This window comes from Manduca sexta, chromosome 14 (genome assembly GCF_014839805.1).
Source record: "Manduca sexta isolate Smith_Timp_Sample1 chromosome 14, JHU_Msex_v1.0, whole genome shotgun sequence".
NCBI lineage: Eukaryota > Metazoa > Arthropoda > Insecta > Lepidoptera > Sphingidae > Manduca > Manduca sexta.
In genome coordinates this window covers 1,328,195-1,344,531 of record NC_051128.1, presented here as the reverse complement: position 1 = coordinate 1,344,531, position 16,337 = coordinate 1,328,195, and the positions used below count along the sequence as shown (strand labels likewise).

Sequence of the window (16,337 nt, the reverse complement as noted above, 5' to 3'; positions counted from 1 at the left end):
AAAACTGTCAGATAAACAAAGCTGAGAAACATAACAGGGGTAATAGATGTAAAATACAACCTGTTTAAAAGCCTTGAGCTGCCTATAATAATGGCCTGGTATTTCGCGGGGCTTACCGAAAGGCCGAAATTGTCCTTATTTACCCTATCTTCAGCTGCGGACACACAATCGACTTGCTCCTAAAATAAATTTGCAAGTCCAGTATACAGATGGTACGCACATTGAAGATTTTGTGTTAAGAGGTGTATGAAGATAGAGAACAATAATGGGGAGATTATGCCGCCTTGAGGGACGCCACAGTCTATATCACGCCAGCTAGACGAAGAATCGTCTAGGCGCACCAACTGTACCGTGGGCGAGATCATAAGGTGGGAGAGGTTTGCAAGAAGAATGTTGTGACTGACTGTATTGAAGGCGTTGGAAAAATCAACCAAAGCCAAAACAGTGACATTGGAATCCTCCATGCCCGCCCTAATATCGCCAGTCACTTTGAGGAGTGCAGTAATAGTGCTATGGCTAGGCCTGAAGCCAGACTGGAGTGGGCACAGTAGGTTGTTTCGGTGCACATGCTCAGACAGTTGCTTGTGAGCACAGGCCTCGAGCACTTTCAAGAGAAAAAGGGGAATGGGTATGGGACGGAAATGCTTAGTAAGTGATGGGTTAGGGATTTTAGGAAGAGGGATAGCAATAGCTCTCCGCCACAAAGACGGAAAGATACCAGTGCTGAGGGAGGCGTTAATGATATGGGACATGATTGGTAGAAGTTGGTCCAGGATAGGGATTATCATGCGACGATTGATGTTGTCACAGCCAGTAGCATTGTATTTAATGGACAGTATGACTTTTCTAATTTCACCCAACGGCACAGAAGAAAAATGAAAAGTATTAATGTTAGGCCTGGATAGACCCGCTAAGATATTCATGGCACGACACCTAGTTTGGTGATCAATCATGGTAACAGATGTGAAATGTTTATTAATGTCATCCAAACCAATAGTCGCACCGTGGACATCTATGTTTTTAACTTTACCAATACCCAGAATTCCGAGGAATCTCCAAATACTGGCTGGCGAGTATGAAGAAATATTGCTGAGAATATGTCGGCGTTTAGCATTACGTACCATCTGATTACACCGATTCCTTGCAGCCTTAAAAAGACACCAGTTCTCCTCCGAACGATGCCTTCTGTACTGGCGAAAAGCCCGATCCCTTCGTCTCATCGCCATCCTAACTCCATGTGTAATCCATGGTGCAGGAGGACGTTTTAATTTAATTTTCTTTAAAGGGGCATGGGCATCAAGGAGTGCAGTGACAGCGCATAAAAATTGCGTCTTTATCGTCAACAGAGGTGGCTGCCAATAGGTGATCTCAGTTAAAGTTAGCAGCATCTCCTTTCAGCTTATCCGCATCAATGCGACTAAAACTACGCAAGTGCAATATCTTAGAGGAGAGCTTGGGAGGTTTTAGGGCGTAAGACATGTAGATGAGATCATGGTGAGAGAAGCCAGGAGCGAGAAATTGACCGTGGGAGAAAACAGGGGAAGGAGCAGAGGTGAAGATAATGTCAAGCCAAGTGTCGTGACCATCCATATTATGGTGGGTGGCTTGCAGTGGTAGGACATGCAGTTTAGCAGAATCAAGAACAGTAAGGAGTTTACGAGATCCATGATGATCCACCCATGATGATGTGATGAGCATATTCTGATCTTATAGATTCCAGAACTGTTTCCAGACCGGAGAAGTAATCAAGAGATGGGGGACAGTAAATAACACCTAGTAAGGTTTTCACTCTCTTGACCCAAACCTCAAGAAACAGAAATTTCGCATAAGCAGAATAAAAAGCATAGGATGATAATACAGTTTTATATTTCAGGTCGCTACGTAAATATATAGCGACTCCGCCCCCTCCTGTTAACTCGATCATTTCTAATCAAAATGAAACAAGGGAGGGGGTAAAGGGTAGAAGGAAAGTGAGGTTTGAGCCAGCTCTCAGGAATCAGAACGCCATCGTTGGCTTACGAAAATAATCTCTTTTCATTCAGCCTTTAACTAACCACTAAGCTGTCATTAAAAATTGACATTTAATTAGTAACTTAAATGTATATTTCCTATTTTTCTAATATTTCTTCAAATACCGGAAATACCGAAAATACCGGAATACCGGAATTTATTTTATGTCAATACCGAAAATACCGGTTTTGAAAAATGGTCCGGTATTGCGACCCCTAATCCAGACATGGTCTATCCGTGTGTCAAATTTCATTCAAATCCGTTCAGCGGTTATTGCGTTTATTTAACAAACATCTAAACATAAACGTTCGTATTTAAAATATTGGTTAGAAAGATAAGAGTTATGAACACGAGTCCTATCATAATACAGCTTATGCTGGCATATTCGCGTTGTTGCGGGTTGGATATGGAATATGTATTAAATGCTTTGTTTTTTCCCATTTCTACATTGGTATATCAACACGGGTACTTTTACTGCAACAAATAAAATATTCCTTATTTTAAAAAAAAATTAAGGTTTGTTTCTTGGTGTTCATTATTATTGTTGAATTTTATAATACCCAATACTAAATATAATATAATAATAATATCAGACCTGTATTATATAGGTACTGTCCCATTGTTGGGCACGAGCCTCCTCTACTACTGAGAGGGATTCGGCCTTAGTCCACCACGCTGGCCTAGTGCGGGTTGGTAGACTTCACACACCCTCGAAAATTCCTATAGAGAATTTCTCAGGTGTGCAGGTTTCCTTACGGTGTTTTCCTTCACTGCGGACATTCGTCTCGGCAGTCCGTTCCACAACCAATTAGGCTATTGAACTTGTGTACTAAATATGATAACTTGCAACAATGTCTTTTAAACAAGAACACAACCTAACCAGCACAATCTTGGTAGAAACAAAGCGTTAGTACCTATAGATGCACTTGACTATATTAAATTTAAAGTTCCTAGTCATAATAATAATACATATTCCCGAATACCACCATATAGGTCTCTTTCCATTTAGATAAAATTATGAAATACACCCGATACGTTATCGTGAAAGTTTATGATCCAATTATAGTGGTATATGTCCCATATAAGTACCATTTTCCCCACAAACAAATGATAATTGTTGTGAACAAGACGTGATGTGGGGGATACTTTAAATCATGGTGGAAGAGAAGGTAAGATAGAGCCTGATCAGGAGACTCAAAACCGCACCATGTTGTAAATATAGAATTCGTTTTCCTATTAATAATTATAACTATTATATAAATTTTCCATCTTAAAAATTACTAAGTCGCAGCTTGGAGTCAGGAAGTTCGTGGTCTGATACCTTCTCAAGTCTCTAAAGCTTATTTTAGCACGTTCTTGCATTAATAATATAAATGTATAAAACCTTAATCCTACCTGTGTACCACAATAAATATAATTTGAATTTGAATAAATTGCGCTAGGACCTCCAGATACGTTTTCAGTGGCGGCAATATTTCTTTAATTCTATAGACATCCGATTTATGATACCTACCAGCCCCAAAACTACCTTTGCAAAAGTCAGCTTGTTGTTACCATCTGTAAATTGACAGTTGCTTTGAACAAGGGCGTTGCCAAGAGGAGGGGCAGGGAGGGACAGCTGCACCCCCCTAGAGTCTAAGTCTTTGACTTGACTTGCTTGATCGATCTTTCCCGTACGTCGAAACTAGAATGAATTCACCAATGCTATTCCTCATATTCCGTACGCGTAATTACGCTCTGCTCTATGTTATTGTTAAACGCGGTAGAGGGGGAGTAGGGGAGGTACATGTGCTCCCAACTTTACCCATAATTCATACTTTTCTTATTCTCCATATCAACTTGTCCCCTTGGTTTTGAAGTCAACTTTTGTAAATTTTATGGCTAATCTAAACCTTGAGGTACTTTAATTTTCCAAGCGCCGCGTCGGTCCTAGAAGCGTCCATCAGAATACCCTCTCGTGGTCAGAACTTCGCCTAAGTATAGGTAACGTGAGGAGTGTTGGTTGCAGGTGGAAGACCCGAAGCTATTATTAAAACAGAGATGCATAAAATGCCTGAAGGGACCGCACTTGATTCGAACTTTGATCGTGGTGGCCTGCATTGTAGTGGTATTGCAGCAAGTGAGTTGAGAACTAAGATAATATCATTATCTAATTTTATTTAATAAGGTACAACAGCACATATTTCCTACAGGCACACAACATTCATTAAGTATGATAAAATTATCAAACAATAATACTTCAGATTAACAAAATTAGTATCATATATAATTTATTTGTAAGTAATGAATATAGTATATAATTTTAGAGATGATAACTGGAGTTGGATCCAGATAGTGGCGACTGACGTATAATGATCACCCCTCGCCAATCGACATACTTATGCCGGCATATGTGAAACCACTCACAGGCTGATCCCGGAACGCGACACACTTACGTGGGCCACTATGGCGGGTTCTACACTTTGTGTACAATGTTGTCCTTCAGGCAGATATCCTACCACCAGTGAATGTATTCAATATATATGAGTATTTGCTAATATGATAACGCCAGGCGCTCAAAGAATATTTTGTTTTTCTTGTTGAGACCAAACGTCATTCATTGGTGAGTGTCACCTCCTTAATATTAGTAACTGGGAAGTTTATAAAAATATTTAGATGTTTGTTAGAAGTAAACACACAAACTTTATGTTTGAGTTTATACATTCGTGGTATAGTTAAGACAGACAACAAATTGTTTTTTTAAAAAACAAATACTATTTTTAAAATAATTTACAATAAATCATGAATTAAATTTTCCTCTTATCTTAAGTAAATTAAATAACAACATGAAATGTTATGCAGGTCATTTCTTTAGAAAATATACTTGTTATCATTAAAAATATTTATTTTATTAAATACTAGCTTCCGCCCGCAGCTTCGCCCGCGTGGATTTCGGACTTCGAAAATGGAGGAGGTGCTCAATTTGTCGGGATGTTTTTTTAATGTATGGTGGTATGCAGGTGGTCCGACTGTCCGGTCAGGGTCTGATGATGGTATCCTGGTGAAATCGAAGGAAGCATATAGCATGATTCAGTATTCACGCGTGATGGCTTATTATTAGCGTATTTCATGTATAACTTTGGTGTTTCTATACCGATTTCTATGATTCTTTTTTATGGAATATATAATAATGTTAACTTTTTTAATTAGGGATGACTGAGAGTGTTATAAACGTAAGAGTAGACAAATATAATGAGAAAGCTTCGAACTGCTAAGCTATCGGGAGTTACACGTGTTATTGTGAGTCAACCATAAAAGATAGACATATGCTGTCGTGGGATATTTTTTATATAATTTTAAGGAGAAAATTTCCGTCATACATGATTTCTGTGTAGCTTTAACCATTAAGGATGCACACGCGACGGAAGCTTAAAAAATGGAGCAACTTCTCCCGTTTTCCCAACATTTCCCTTGACTGCTCTGCTCCTACTAATTGTAGCGTGATGAAAAGTATACTATAACCAGCTCAGGAGTATGAAAAATAATTGTACCAAGTTTTGTTAAAATCCGTCGAGTAGTTTTTGTTTCTATAACGGTTATACAGACAGACAGACAGACAAAAATTTTACTAATTGCATTTTTGGCATCAGTATCGATCGATCGAGTTATGAGCATTGTATTGTAAGTATATTAGAGAAAAAATATACCATGGTAACTTTTCTCTCGTTTCCATCAGATATCATCATGCATCACGAAGCTATTCTTCAACATACCTATAACGACCTACACCCACTTTGACTTCAACCAGACAGTTCTTTACCCCAGCGTCACATTTTGCAGGGAGCCGCCGTACAAACATGATAAATTGCTGGTATGTTCATTATTTCTGTATCCACATTATTCTAGAGATAGAGTATAGGGACTGCGGGTGATGTATTCTAATTCACAACAATTTGTGTGTACTTTTTTTTGTGTTCAACCCCCAGAATTCTTTCACGCCAAGCAACGGGCTAATTTAAAACTGAGCTAAATCATTTCTGTCATATGCTTGAAAAAGTTTGGTTACTGACGTTATGAAGAAATAAAGATAAAGAGATGGAAGAAGAAAAAAAGGCCGAAATAATGCTTACAAATTTGAGCAACGCAATGTCCTTCGTATAATATAATATCCAGTTTCACCAGAATTTTAAAACCAATAATTCCTATTTACCGCACTTACCGTTATTTTTGTTCTTCCTGCTTCAGGAGTACGGTCTATACTCTCATCCCCGGTACACATCAACGTGGAGATCGTTTAACTTCTCATCCATAAGCTTGGACGAGCTCTGGGAAGAGATCACCTACAATGATCAGGATATGTTCGTTCAGTATGGACTTGACGGTGCTTCTAGTAGTAAGTATCTATCAACAACGCAAAACTATGCTAACTAATCCCTAAGAACACACCGGCAATTCTTAATATCAGTTTACAACCAAAAGACCTCATCAAAACCAGTCTTTTCCTTTGGAAGCTACTATGCCATACATAACATACAAATACACACCTTAAACTTACAACACCTCTCTTTTTTCGTGGGAGGTTAGAATAAAAGACAACGATACTTTACGTTGGGATTTTCCTTCCTCTTCCTCCTTTCCCTTTGAAGTTCTTAATCTGGAAGTACTATATGAACCGATGTACAAAGACTTCCGGAAAAACTGCAGCCGTAGTTGACTTCATAAAAACTTACCTTGGAATTGTTATTCATCTTGCGCGAATTCGTCCGTTACCTCAAACCGATGAGTATGTCAATTCACTTCGAGTTTTGATCAAGTTCTTGTATCTTATGCGAAATAAATATTTCCCCAGATGTCAAACTGACTTCTCAGATGGGTTTCATTTACGGCCGGTGCTACACGCTCTCGCCCAAGATCCGGAACAGCCAGGCCTCGAAGAATACTGGGTACTCCATCACACTGCGGCATAGTGCTGCGGATGTGGCTGCCAGTACCAGCATCTACGCACCAGGATACCACGTCCACATACACTACACCAGGGAACCTTACACTGGCAAGTATATTTTCTGGCAAATCTTACGATGCTCTGTAAGAGATGAGGATAAACTTTGATATCGGCTTTCAAGCTTCCTTCTGCTCATGTTCCTTCTGACATGTTCGACTCGTCATTTAATTATAATAATGTCGGCTCCTATTGATCGCTAGAGGTGGAAGTGTACAATGGTGGTCTCGTGGACTACCTGTTCGTGAAAGTAGGAGAAAGCTTGGACATCAAACTGAAGGTGGATGAGTACGCGATGATCAGTGGCGAAGACGACCCCTGCAGCTACAAGGCCGACTATAGCGCTAATGTTGTAAGTAGAATTATTGATAATCACAATGCTGGTATCTTCTATTGATTTGATAGAACTGATGCGGCGTGAAATGGCCGCGAAACGGAATAATTTATTTGAATTGTCTGGTTATTCAATTTGTCAAATGACCGTTGTGGATGTAAGATTTAGATAAAATTCGTACTTTAAAATATGATTTATCCGTAAGGGAGACATAGACGTATTATTAAATTATCAAGTCTAATACCATAGTCACGATGTCACAGACGTGACTTGAATTTAATTTCATTCTGTTTCGTTGCAATGTTATAGTGTACTGCGCAGTGCGTCTGGGACAAAGTGGGGAAGGAAACAGGCTGTTCAGGACCCTGGATGGTTAGCGACCTTCCGCGATGTGACAACTTCACCGGAATGAGGACTCTTATTGCAAGTTATTTGACGTGAGTATTATTACTTGGGCTACACTGTAGACTGGAAAGCTACGACACATCGTTATATAAAATTTGGATTTCGCTTTTATTGCTTTAAAAGTGTAGTTCTATTTGTTGTCCTCTTTGGAGATTACAGGCATGACGTTTCTAATGATCACTACCCTGGAGTATGTCACTCATACACATATCTCAGTCTATGCAGCTAATCAATTCGTATTTCCAGTTCGTACATGGACCACAAGTGCAGCGAATGCCCTCGGTTCTGTCGTTCATATCTGTACAACGGGTATGTAACTGACAGGCAGGGGCTGCACACGTGGGAGCCACCTCAGAATCAAGGGCTGACTAGAACCAATGACGCGGACCTGCAGATTCAGGTACAGCATTTATACAAGTACTCTGAAATCGTTGTAAAGATTTTAAAGAGCATATTGATTGTAGTATGGTATGATAGTTCTATAGATTTAGGATTAAGGTCTATTCAAAATGAACCCTGCTGAAAAAGCAGTAGAGTTTCTTTTAAAACTACGTACTAAATTGAAATCTCTGGTTTTGGTGGTGATTGCATATAAATAGTATTGCTCAGATTATTGGACTGTTAAGTACTGCATGGTGCTATATTGTGCTGGTCATTCTAATGTTCAGTAGTTTGTCTCTTGAACCGGACCACGACAGTGTTAGGACTGAATACTTAACAGTAGAAGTACACAATACTGGTTCCTTCCCAGGCACATTCTTGCATACCAGGAACTCATAAATATATTCTACTTGATTCTAGAATTCTTATAAAGTCTTGCAACACTGAATCTATTTGTTTTCAGTTGTACCTGTACTTTAACAGCATGATGGTATCTGTGTATGAGGAGCGATACAACTACGATTGGAATTTGTTTCTGTCAGATCTTGGAGGGAGCATCGTAAGTCTATCTCGAGAAAACATTAACTTAAACATAAAAAGAAAAAGCAAAACTAGCCTTCAAAGCATGTTTTTTATGTTCTTGGTCAGGCTATACAATTACCGTTCAACATAATATTTAGGCATCGAATAGATGCTGTCAAGTTTTACCGAGAAATCTTACACTACTACGAAATACACTTGTGCCACAATCGAGCAATCATTTGTATCTATTTAGTGGCGCACGCGCAATAATAATTATATCCCTAAGGCCAAATGGAAAGACGAAATACTTGTAGAGACAAACAAATTTTTGACCGACTTCCAAAAATCAGGAAGTCTTCTAAAGAAGCATTTATCTCCGAAGGGGTATACGCAAAGGCGTTAGCAGGGCAGCTACTTTTCGCCAAGTATGTTCCGTCCCACGATGTGATAGCGGGCGAGCCTATCGCCATATCGGGTACAAATTCCAGACTTCGGGCTGATACTGAGCAGAAAACCCTGATATCACTTGACCCGACCCGGGATTCGATCCCAGGACCTCAGAGCGCTGCCCTACCTCGCTTGCTGCAGAACTACGTCATCGAGGCAATCTTGTTCTCAATTCGTGTATTTGTTTTGTGCGCTACGCAAAACGCTATAATCGTCATAACCATGACGTCAATACCAACAATAACTCCATACATGGAGTCGACGTCCACTGCAGCACAAATAAGCGACGTTAATAAACGCGCAATAATGTAATGACGTATATAAACGTCAGCGCTACCTGGATCGCCGCCCACGACGTTGCTTTACGTCCAAACATCCTGTGAAACGCATCGTCAAATTGTTGAATTATCGTTTTTATTTTGGTAAAACTTTCTTAGATTTTAGGTTCAATGTGCGAATTCCAGATTCAATCACACCGCAATATCTATTTATAGTGTTTTCTTAGTTTATTGATCTATAGTGTTTTTTTTCTAATTGCTTTGAATGTCGAGACGAGCTTGCCGTTCGCCTGATGGTAAGCGTTACGACCGACCATAAACAGTAGAAACACCATCCAATACCTTGAATTACAAAGTATTCTTTGGTATTCCACTGCGCTCGCCATCCTGTCATGAGATGTTGTCTTATTATGTTCAGTAGTTGCACTGGCTACAATTTTCTTCAAATCGGAACTTAACAGTGACTACACCATACTGCTTGGCGGCAGAAATAGACATTGCGGTTTGAAGAAAGACATCTTGGTTACGTCCACAGTTTCATTTCAGCTTATTGGGTTTGTATTCTATTTTAATATTATGTGTGTTATAGACTAATAACTAACAAATAAAAGACATTTGGTAATAAAATTACATTAACTCTATTAATTTCTGTTATTAAACATTTTGCAGGGCTTCCTTCTGGGTCTATCAGTCATCGGCCTGATGAATATATTCGCTAAAACTTGGAACCTGTTCATCAAACCCATCATCATATCCTCGAGGGTCAAGGTTTCTCGGGATTCCACCGCCACTGCTGATGTGAAAACTATTGAAGGAGCTGAAGACTTTAAATAACATTGAAACGATAAAGAAATGTCGATTATGATCTCTAATAAAATTATTTTAGCATTGGTTTTACTTCGACTGGATTGCACGCAAGGAATATACTATACTATAGATACTTTTACATACCTCCAAAGTCCATACTTCTTTACTTATAATTTTATAAAACAAAGATCTGTCTGTAATGCTTTTACGGTTGAACCACTGAACTGATTTCGATGAGATTTAGTATTGAGATAGGTTGAGATCCTGGGAAAATATATAGCAGGACTATTACATCGGAAAAACTCATTCACGCCGTTGGAGCGGCGAGCAAAAACTTGTTAATTATAAAATAGTATTTTTAAGAATAAACAGGAGTGATTTCGACCAAGATTCATGTGATAACGTAACTATTCAACAATATGAAACTCGAAAATATGGTCAGAGATCATCGTTGTAAACGGAATCTGGCCACATTGGATGCTCTTTAATTCTTTCGAAAATAAACCTGACGTGTACACCACCTTAAACCACATACATAAAGAAAGCATATTCTTTCCAGTAATCCAGGTATGAGCAAAGATAAATAACAGAGCATGAAATGACGCAAGCAGCGGCACCGATGAGCCGCGAATGCCGCGAACATATCTAAACAAACTACAATGTTAGCACAGAAATAGCCAACCACACGTTGTTTCCGCTTACCGACAATCAGGCTCCTTGACTCCCAGGGTTAGTTGGCTTGTAGATATACCGTGAGCTTGCATATACAAATTACGTACAATTAATGGAGAGGTTTAGCTTATTACAGATGTTTTGAGAAGGGTTTGCTTAATATATTGTTACTAGTGGGCCCGCCAGACCGCCCGATAATCTTAAGATGCTGATCTTAGCTAGCGTCTCAGTTGACATCGCACTTGAGAGTGTAATTGAGTTGTATTTATTAATACGGTCCTAATTTAAATTTAATTTAATTTTAGCATTTCAATTCTAAAATCAATTCATTACATTATTAAAAGTGAACTAAAATCGATAATGTTAGACTGGAAATTATGATGTAAAAGTTATTTTGGATTAAATTGACAGACACATTTTAATCTTTATCTAAATATATTGTAAGCTATGAGTTCCTGAACTAATCAATTATTTTTCATTTATTACTATACACATAAAAAATTTGCATCCCAATAAATTTGACAAAAGTTGATTGATCTGAAATACTTAACTATTTAAGTTTCAATACCGTACCAACTTTTTCGCTTTTAAAGGTATTATTAAAAGTTTCTCTAAAAACACCAAGTTTCATTACACAATGACTCCTATTAGCCTTCTGGTTGAAAGGAATGGCAGTTATTTTCCAAATATGAAATGAGTCCTGCCGGTGAGTGTGGAGTCGTCTGCTCGTGCTAAATTGCATTTGGCATTAGTCGCCAAATGTCAGACAATTGCATAGCACCGTGTGACGCAAAGGTTACAGCTGCGGTTATAATGATAAGTAAAGCTGGTAGTCATTATTTTATACATACAAGCATAGACTGGTGTAAGTTTCTCATATGTGGGAGTCCGCTGGTGTAGGGCCACCGTAATGTCTATTTCTACCGCCAAGCAGCAGTGTGTAGTGACTGTGTACCGTTATGAAGGACATTATAGCCAGTGTAAGTAACTACTGGATATAATGAGACTGAATATCTCATGTCTCAGAATGGCGCAGTGGAATACCAAACAATACTTTGTAATTTAGCTACATTAAGACCTATGTAATCGGAACCAATCTTGTTGCTAGGGACTAATTTATTTACATCCGCTCGCGCCTTTTATCCCCAAAGGGGAAGGCAGAGACAACAGTTCCATCCACTTACTGCTGTATACCGTCTCTTGATGTGGTGTGAATATATCGAGCACAAGTTCCAGACTCTGGGCTGATACTGAACAGAAAAAGCCAGTATCAGCTCCTATTCTATCTATAAAATAGTGGCTTACTTTTTGTTTCCTATACCTAGTGGCGTCGTGCTGTGGGCCGCTCCGCACCGAAAATCATATAATTCATCCGCATAAAAAAGTAAATAGCCTCTTATATAGAAAATAATAGATATCTTTTTCTATCTTCTATTATTGAATGCATTTTAATCAGCTCTGTGTGACCCATGGGAAACCACTACCTATACTGTATACACTATACACGCTTATCGCTCCGCTCATGATCATCCGCCGCGCGTAAGTCACACCTCCGTGTCGTGTCGATCGGCTGACGGCTAAATTAGTGACAGCTAGTTTAAAACATCCATCAGCACCTCTATATCTTATTACAATCTAAATAAAGTAGGGTTTGGCGTGTTCAGAGAAACCATGAAAAAGGTCGGGCCAGGCGAAACGTGAGTTTGTGTCTCCCAGGGCGAACCCAGTGTGTTTACTAGTTACCACCCCATGGAAATGGGACAGAGGAGCCTTGGTCGAAAAACATATTCGAACTTTTCCCGGCGAACTTTTTTTAGCTTCCAAGTATATGTCCATGGCTACGCTATAAAGCCTTTGGCACTATTCCTGGGACGAAGCAAACGCGAACACTCCCCCCCCTCTAGACTCAGCTTAAAAGCTAGCATACTTAAAGTTTTTATTTCTTACTACGCGTGTATGAAATAGGGGTCCATGAGATAGTCAGTAAACCTCTCTTATATAAGAGTTTGTCTCACGATTATAATGGCCCTCACACTTGCTATTGCTTCTGTAAGCTAGGAAAGATTATGGAACAATTTTTTTTGATACACAGCAATGAAGCTCGGCAAGTCTCGAAACACTAAATTGGAACGAAATTCATTATATAAAAAAGATTGGAGGAGTTAGAAACTTTTTTCCTGAATTCAATAATTTTGTGTAAATTATCTAACACGATTTGAATGGTACTGGATTTTTTTGACCACGAACGGTGATTAAACAGCGAAATTATTGTCTATTTTGTCATTATATTATAAAGGTAGGAAAGGGAAAGATTTAGAAGAAGACAGGCATACGCGAGTGATTTTGAGAGAACTAATACGAAACTAGGTAATATAATTCAACGGTTAAAATTTTCCACCGATGTTGAACGCGCCCGTCTGGAGCGAATAAATTTGTCTACATCAAAACATTTTGATAAACTTACCCTGATTTATTGAGAGATATTTTAAGACCTTTGCATTTGATGCGTGTAACAGACTTCGAGAGAGTTGATAGATGAAGTACGAGCTAATTTCTAGAATTTTGCCTTACATCGTTGTAGTATGCTTTATGTTTATTATAATGACTAACCGCACCATTCAAAATACTGTTTCTTAAAAAAACGGCGAGAATTGCGTTTAAAATTACTCTACAAAATGAATTGTAAAAAAAAACATGAAATTTTACGATTTGTAGCTATTTGTCTTTAAATGTGTGATACGATAATGTTCTTTTTTTTGAAGTCAGTTAAAAATAATACCCTACGAATGGTCCTAAGTAAACAAGTGTATAAGAAAATAAGATTTCCATTTTTTGTACAACTCGTTATTCAGGCACTATTTACTACCAAGACTATAAAAAAAAATCTATAAAAGAAGATTTTTGTTTGTTATACAACAGTATCAAGATAATGAATCGTTAAAAAAGTAAAAATACCATTGTTCGAATTTACGACAGTTCACTTGGGAGCCAAAAAGTGGCGATAGCCTAGTTGGTTGTAGAACGGACTGCCGAGACGAATGTTCGCGGGTTCAAAAACCCAAGGCCACACACCTCTGATTTTTCTAAACAATTATGTGTGTATTCTTTGTGAATTATCACTTGCTTTAACGGTGAAGGAAAACATCGTGAGGAAACCTGCATACCTGAGAAATTCTCTATAGGAATTTTGAGAGTGTGTGTAGTCTACCAATCCGCACTAGGCCAGCATGGTGGACTAAGGCCTAATCCCACTCCGTAGTAGAGGAGGCCCGTGCCCAGCATTGGGAAAATATATAATACAGGGCTCAATTATTATTATTATTACTTGGGAGCCATTGCTTATTGAAAGTTATATTGATTATTATTCAGTTTAGTCCATCCCAAAATATGTATTTTACAAAATGCTTGTAATCTTAAATCGCTATCTCAATATATCGCTGCACATAAACATTCGAATGCACTCTAAAAACGTTTGGCATACCTGTCCGTGCGTCACAGCCGTCACAACTCATTCCATTGCGTCGTAAAAGCTTGTCTTTCAAATAAAATACGTATCGAACGTCAGAAGATCAAAATCTGACGTTTGAAACAAAATTCGGCTAAGTTTAGATACATAGCTACGATATTTTATTATTATTTTTCTTTATTGCTTTAAATGACGAGATGAGCTTGTCGTTCGCATAATGGTAAGCGATATGAGTGCCCATAAACAGTATGAATACTATCCAACACCTTGAATTTCAATGTATTATTTGGTATTCTACTGCGCTCGCAATTCAGAGACATGAGATGTTAAGTCTTGTTATGTCCAGTAGTTACACTGGCTATAATGTTCTTCAAACTGGAACACAGCAGTGACTACACACTGTAGCTTGGCGGTAGAAATAGACATTGCAGTGGTACCTACCCAGGCAGACACTTACATATGAGACACCTACCATCAGTATTATACTTAATTATAATTATATTACAAACATCGTTTATTTTAAAGACCCATCGTTATAAACATTTTATAAAAATTCCAAAAACGGTCTCTCCGGCGGGGAATCGAACCCCGGTCTCCCGCGTGACAGGCGGGGATACTGACCACTATACTACCGAAGATTATACTAGACCTGATGATATAATCTATGCGTAGGAATATTCATAGAGCGGACCATTAGCTTATTTAAATAAATATAATTGTAAAATGTAGGTAGATATTGTACAGTCCGCCCCGTGACCATGAAGGCTGTGTGAAGCCTTCGAAACGTCGGAAAAATATTTAAATACAAAAATCCGCCGAGTTCGACCATGAAAGCTACAAAGCCTTCGAAACCCCGGGAGGAACGAAGGAAGGAGGAAAAAGTTCGCCATAAAATCTGACTGTTTACTATCGCTTGCAATCGCTTCTGTAGATTCATAGCCACAATGGTCCTATCAGAACAAAGTCATTTTACATCCTTATAAATGATATATTGTGATTGGTTTATTCTCGATCCAATCGATGATAAAGATTGGGATCATTTATTGAAACTTCCCGTTAGTTTTCATGCCCTGCTGGCTAGCTTCGATATGTAAATCTCTTCTAGAATATTCAGACCTGGAAAATCGTATTCGAAACTCGCACAATATCTATTTATGATTAGAACTCGGCAGCACACCCTCCACACCACGTATTCACGTTGGTAAACGAAGGTGACTTCCTATCAATACCTTAAGGTCTATATTACAATGCTTTTACACATTCCAATATACGCCATAAAACACCAGCTTTACCACAATCCTCGGTAGTATAGTGGTTAGTATCCTCGCCTGTCACGCGGGAGACCGGGGTTCGATTCCCCGCCGTGGAGAGAATTTTTTGGTTCTTTTCTGCACTATAACTAGCTTTGTAAATGCCCAGTGCAAACTTCTCCCATACCTGACCCAAACTTTGTCCTAATCTGATCATTTCTGCTACCCTTCAGGGTCTACGCCCTGTACCTGAGCGCCTCTGGAACTACCCCAGTAACGACACTGGTTCCTTTATAGGACATTTTCGGCACTCTAATGCATCTCCTCATTACATGGTTCGGTGACAAAACATTACTTCTTATAATATACAATATTAAATGAATACCTGAATGATAACCAGCATAATTCCCATATTGTATTGAATTTTAATAGTAAATCCAGTGGGAGTTCACGGGAGATAAATACCAGTTTAAAAGAAAACAACGATCGCAAACCAGGAAGGTCGTCGGCTGATTGCGCGAGCCAAAATTTGAAGTGTAGCGGCTAGGCTTGCGCGACGTCTGCGGGATTTTTATTTTATTTATTAGGTTTTCCAACAGACTTAACGCTACGATTACAATAACTTATAGCTATAATGTAAGTCCAAGTTAGGGAATCTTAACATGTATATAATTGAATCTAAAAGTATAATATAATATAAATATAATCGGGATACTTTACCACGTAATTTTAACCATGTACTACAAAATTATGGAACCAATTACTTTCAGCGTCATTTCCAGACAAA

General features: G+C 38.6%; 1 protein-coding gene and 1 non-coding gene across 2 annotated transcripts; one reads left to right on the top strand and one right to left on the bottom strand.

Moving 5' to 3' along the window:
* The first annotated feature begins 3,131 nt into the window (after positions 1 to 3,131).
* LOC115447497 lies at positions 3,132 to 10,189 on the top strand. Its single transcript, XM_030174588.2, has 10 exons — positions 3,132 to 3,179; positions 4,019 to 4,129; positions 5,726 to 5,860; positions 6,235 to 6,382; positions 6,839 to 7,039; positions 7,192 to 7,340; positions 7,632 to 7,759; positions 7,974 to 8,127; positions 8,572 to 8,667; positions 10,025 to 10,189. Exons 1-10 carry the CDS (start codon positions 3,165 to 3,167, stop codon positions 10,187 to 10,189), a joined length of 1,302 nt encoding a protein of 433 aa, XP_030030448.2. The 5' UTR covers positions 3,132 to 3,164.
* Positions 10,190 to 14,866: 4,677 nt separating this feature from the next.
* Positions 14,867 to 14,938, bottom strand: Trnad-guc. Its single transcript has one exon. It is a non-coding gene; the product is annotated as a tRNA-Asp (tRNA).
* Between the last annotated feature and the right edge of the window lie 1,399 nt (positions 14,939 to 16,337).